General features: G+C 49.6%; 1 protein-coding gene across 2 annotated transcripts in view; it reads left to right on the top strand.

Moving 5' to 3' along the window:
- Rala (Ras-like protein A) overlaps positions 1-5,000 on the top strand; it is a 46,665-nt gene that overhangs the window by 19,816 nt on the left and 21,849 nt on the right. For both annotated transcript variants that reach the window (XM_086533617.1, XM_086533618.1), the window contains exon 2: positions 857-1,379. In XM_086533617.1, the coding sequence (XP_086389743.1) occupies positions 857-1,379 (523 nt within the window). The remainder of the gene's footprint in view (positions 1-856; positions 1,380-5,000) is intronic.

The following is a 5,000-nucleotide window of genomic DNA, read 5'->3' as shown; positions in this document are numbered from 1 at the left end:
ATTCATGTTCTGTGGAGCGTGTAAGTATAGGTGTGCGTGGAAGTGCAAATACATATGCTCGTAAATGCAGTGCAACATGTCGCAACGTTACACAAAGACACATTGAAAGTCGAGAGATACGCGTCATTGATATTACTTCTACAACCCACCCCTCCCCATCCTTCTTCACCTCACATCCCCCATCCTCTCCCGTCTCACTTCCCCTATCTTACTCCTCCCCCTTACTCCCTTCTCTCTTTCTCTCTCCTCTTTTTCCTCCTCTTCCTCCCCCTCCTCCTCCGTCTCCTTCTCTTCCTTCTACTTTTCCTGTTTCTCCTCCTCCTCCTCCTTCTCCCCCCCTTTTTCCTCCCCCCTCCTTCCTCCTCCCTGCTCCCCATCTCCCTCTCCTCTCTCCCCCCCTCCTCCCTCCCCTCTCTCCCTCCGCCCCCTCTCCCTACTCCCCCCCCCCCCGCCCGGCCGTGACCCACATTCTAACCCCTGAGAAAACGCCTGCGTCCCCCGCGTTACCGCTACGGAACGGTCGTGACAGAGATCGGGTATTCTTTGTCTGGGGGATGGCACGCCCTCTTACGCGTGCTGGGGGATGGGGGTGGGGGGGGGGGGTACGTGCTTATATGTGTATGTTTGTTTGTTTGTTTTAATGGTGGAGTTTATTTGCCTGGATTGACGTGGGATCTGGAAAAGCGAGGAGTGGAGGGGCAGGCAAGGCAGACGAGACGAGCAGACAGCCAAGACAAGGGAATAGATGCTTAGATGTCTCAAGTAGGAGGCGTAGCTAATGGTAGGAGGCAGACGCCCGCAGCTGATACCCTCAAGAGACCGCGCCCTAACCCTTTCTTTCTCTCCTTCCTTCCAGCGGCGGCGCCAAGATCACCATCAGCCAGGAGGGCGAGCGGAAGGCCATCTCCTGCAGCTACAGTCGCGACGGCCGCACCCCCGGCGTCTACTACCCCGCGGAGCCACAGCGCCCCAAGAGGCAGCGGCAGCGCACTCAGCAGCAGGCCAACGGCACCAGCAGGAGCGCCAGCAGTAGCACCTCCAGGAAGGACACGTGCTCTCGCCTGGTGGAGCGCGTGACTTCGGCCCTCCAGGCGCCCCTCGCTCGCGTCGGCCGCTACCTCGTCGCCCTCGCGCCCTCCGCCTCGTCGTCTGGCCAGGGCGGCTCTTCGTCGTCGTCGTCCACCCGCGGCAACGCCCAAAACAACAACACCCTCGACGCGTCCTCCAGGTCAGCCACCACGAAGAACACCACCAAATCCTCCGGCAAGATGTCCGGCGCCAAGAAGAACCCGCCGGCGCCAGCGCTCCACAAAGTGATCATGGTGGGCGCGGGCGGCGTCGGCAAGTCCGCCCTTACGCTGCAGTTCATGTACGATGAGGTCAGTCAAGATCCCGAGTTTTAGAGTGGATAGGTATATGCTTAATTATTTTGTTTATTTGTTTATTTATTCATTCATTCATTCATTCATTCATTCATTTACACATTTTATTTATCTATCTATCTATCTATCTGCTTTATATGTTATTTATTTATTTATTTATGTATTTATGTATTTATGTAAGTATATATTAAGTCTTACAAATACATGTATGCCGTACGCTTAGAATAAAGCGCAGGCATACATTCAAACGCGGGAAAGTTACGCATCCTTGCTTCGTATCCCCCCTTCCCCCTCCCTTTCCTTTTTCCCACACCCCCTTCCCTCACCGTATTCACCCTCCCAGTCCCGCTCCTACTCCCCTCTCCCTCCCGCTCCTACTCTCCCCCAACCTCCTGCTGCACAAACACACACACACACACACACACATGCCACCTGTTACACGCCACCCCCACTCCTACCCCCGCTCCCACTCCCACCCCAAGTGTCGTATGCGCACATGGTTATATGCCACGTATATGCGTGAGTGTGTGTGGCAGCGTGCCTGCGTATCGGTGTCATGCTTTAGAGTAGGAGCTCATTTTACTTTTGACTTACTTGCGCTTCTCGACCTTTTAAAAAGAGGTGATGGTGATGGTGATGATGATTATGATAATGATACTAGTAATGATGCTAGTAATGGAATTGGTGATAATACTAGTAAGTAATTTACTAGTAATGATATTAACGATGAAAATAATGGTGATAATAATGATAATGATGATAATAATAATGATGATAATGGTAATAATGATAATGGTGATTGTAATAATAAGGGTGATAAGGATGACAATGATAGTAATGATGCTAGTAATGTCAATGATAATGATAATGATAATGGTAATGGTAATAAAAATAATTATAAATAAGATAAAATGAACTCATGCTTGAAGGGGGAAGGGGGAGGGGGGTGCAGGGAAGGTTAGAGGGGGAGGGGAGAGTTGCAGATGGGGGATGGACAGTTAGCTAAATTACGGTAGGGTGAATGGAGAGATCGTAGAGGGAGGGGGGAGAGGGGGAGAGGGGAGGTAAGCGTCACCAGGTTCTTGAGGAGGAAGCAGGTAGACACAGAGAGACAGAGAAAGGTTTAAAAGGGAAATAAGAAAAGGCGATTAAAAATAAGGATCTCACTCACTCACTCATCCACTCGCTCACACACACACACACACACACACACACACACACACACACACACACACACACACACACACACACACACACACACACACACACACACACACACACACACACACACACACACACACACACACACACACACACACACACACACACACACACACACACACACACACACACACACACACACACACAGACACACACATCCTTATAACTCGCCCACCTCCTCCGCTCGGAAAAGTGTTGCAAGCACCTTGCACCGCCTCATCCATCAATCATTATCGACACGAGTCAATATTGCCCCCACCCACCCCCACCCCCTCCCCCCTCCATCAGGTACATGTCTGGTGGTGGGGGGTATATGGGGGATGTGGGGGGTAGGCTGTGATGAGGGTGAGCGTAGGGACTCGGAGACGCCCGTGATGGATGGGCGTGTATGTGTGTGTGTGTGTGTATGTGTGTGTGTATGTGTGTGTGTGTAGAATTTGGTATTTAGATGGATGGATGGGTGAATGGGTGGGTGGTTGGTGGAGTGGGTGGGTGAAGAATGGGAATCCATAAATATGAGAGAACGATGTAAGGGAAAAATTATGGAAGAAGGCCAAAAATAGAAGCGAAAACAAGATAGAGATAGAGATAGATAGATGAGAGAGAGAGAGAGAGAGAGAGAGAGAGAGAGAGAGAGAGAGAGAGAGAGAGAGAGAGAGAGAGAGGGAGAAGAGAAGAGAAGAGAAGAGAAGAGAAGAGAAGAGAAGAGAAGAGAAGAGAAGAGAAGAGAAGAGAAGAGAAGAGAAGAGAAGAGAAGAGAAGAGAAGAGAAGAGAAGAGAAGAGAGAGAGAGAATGAAAAAAAAATAAAAAGAGGAAAAAAAAGAAAATGAAAAAATATGTCACATTCACGTCTAAGAGTCACGCGATGAACATGCGGAGAATTCAGCATGTAACGTGACTCATCCCCCCCCCCCCCCCCCCCCCCCCCCCCCTCCCCCCCCCCTCCCCCCCCCCCCCCCCCCCCATGCCACCTCTGCTGTCTCTCTCTGGTGTTATTTCTCTCTCTCTCTCTCTCTCTCTCTCTCTCTCTCTCTCTCTCTCTCTCTCTCTCTCTCTCTCTCTCTCCTTCTCTCCTTCTCTTATTTTCTTCTCTCCTTCTCTCCCTCCCTCCCTCCCTCCCTCCCTCCCTCCCTCCCTCCCTCCCACCCATATCGTCTCGCATATTACAGTGTAAAACAAGATTTTGAAACTTGAACGAATAACTCTGGCGAATGGACACCTATTTAGTTTATTTTATTCTTTTCTCTTACATCCCACGCGCACCCTCCCTCCTCATTACCCTCTCCCCTTCCCCCACCCCCTTCCCCCACCTCCTTCCCTCCCCTCCCCTCCCCTCTCTCCCCCTCTCTTCTCAACCCTCCTCCCTTCTCCTCCAACCCCTCTCCTCAACGCCTCCCCTCACTTCCTCTTCCCCCTCACTACCCTCTACCTTCCCCCCTCTTCTTCCCCTTCCCCCTCATACCCTCCCCCTCACCCTCCCCCTCTCCCACTTATGATATCAGGCCGAGTAATGAAGTCATTAAGGATCGCAATTAGGCCTCGGAAATTCGTCTTAGTCGCCGCCTCTCTCCGCCGCCAACAACAACAACGCCAAGTGACACCGATGTTCAGTGGACTGGCTCTGTTTTTCTTTTTTCGTAATTTTCGTCGTTTCTCTTCATTTTTTTTTTTTTTTTTTTTTTTTTTTTTTGAGTGAGTGAGTTCGGTTTATCTGTTTGTTGATTGATTTATTTTTGGTGTTGTTTCTTTGGTTTATTTGTTTATTCATTTATTTTTAGCGGGTGTTGTTTCTTTGAGTTTCGAATACTTTAATGTTTTTTTTTTTGTCTTGTTTTTTCTTTGGTTCGTGAAGGGTAAAGGTGTTTTTTTTTATTTGGGGGAGGGGGGGGGCTTGAATGTCACATGCGTTGCGAGTCTAAGGTGTCATCACGTGATTGGCAGGTGACTGACAGGTGCATTCACTGTCGTCAGTCTTTTGATTGACAGGAGCGACAGCAGTTTTGTTTGAAGTAGGTTGCTTTTCTTCTCGCATCCTAATCATCACCTTCGGAAGAAGAAGAAATAGAAGAAGAAACAGACGGAAAGAAAAGAAAAATGAGAAGAAGATGAAGATGGAGATGATGAAGAAGAAAAGAAGGAGGAAGAAGAAGAAGAAGAAGAAGAAGAAGAAGAAGAAGAAGAAGAAGAAGAAGAAGAAGAAGAAGAAGAAGAAGAAGAAGAAGAAGAAGAAGAAGAAGAAGAAGAGGTAGAGCAAAAGCCCCAGAGTAGGGGATCGTCCGCGGAGATTCCTGACCGTGATAGAAGGGAATACCGCGTTCCCGAAAAAGGCATCGATAGAGAATCGGACGCTAATGGCAGGCAGCCGCTCACGCCCTGGTGGTGACCAGGCACCTCCG

This window comes from Penaeus japonicus, unplaced genomic scaffold (assembly GCF_977035675.1).
Source record: "Penaeus japonicus unplaced genomic scaffold, GWHDUDI00000001_assembly GWHDUDI00000039, whole genome shotgun sequence".
In the NCBI taxonomy this organism is placed as follows: Eukaryota; Metazoa; Arthropoda; class Malacostraca; order Decapoda; family Penaeidae; genus Penaeus; species Penaeus japonicus.
Note: the sequence above shows the minus strand (reverse complement) of the source record. Positions and strands in the feature narration are given on the sequence as shown.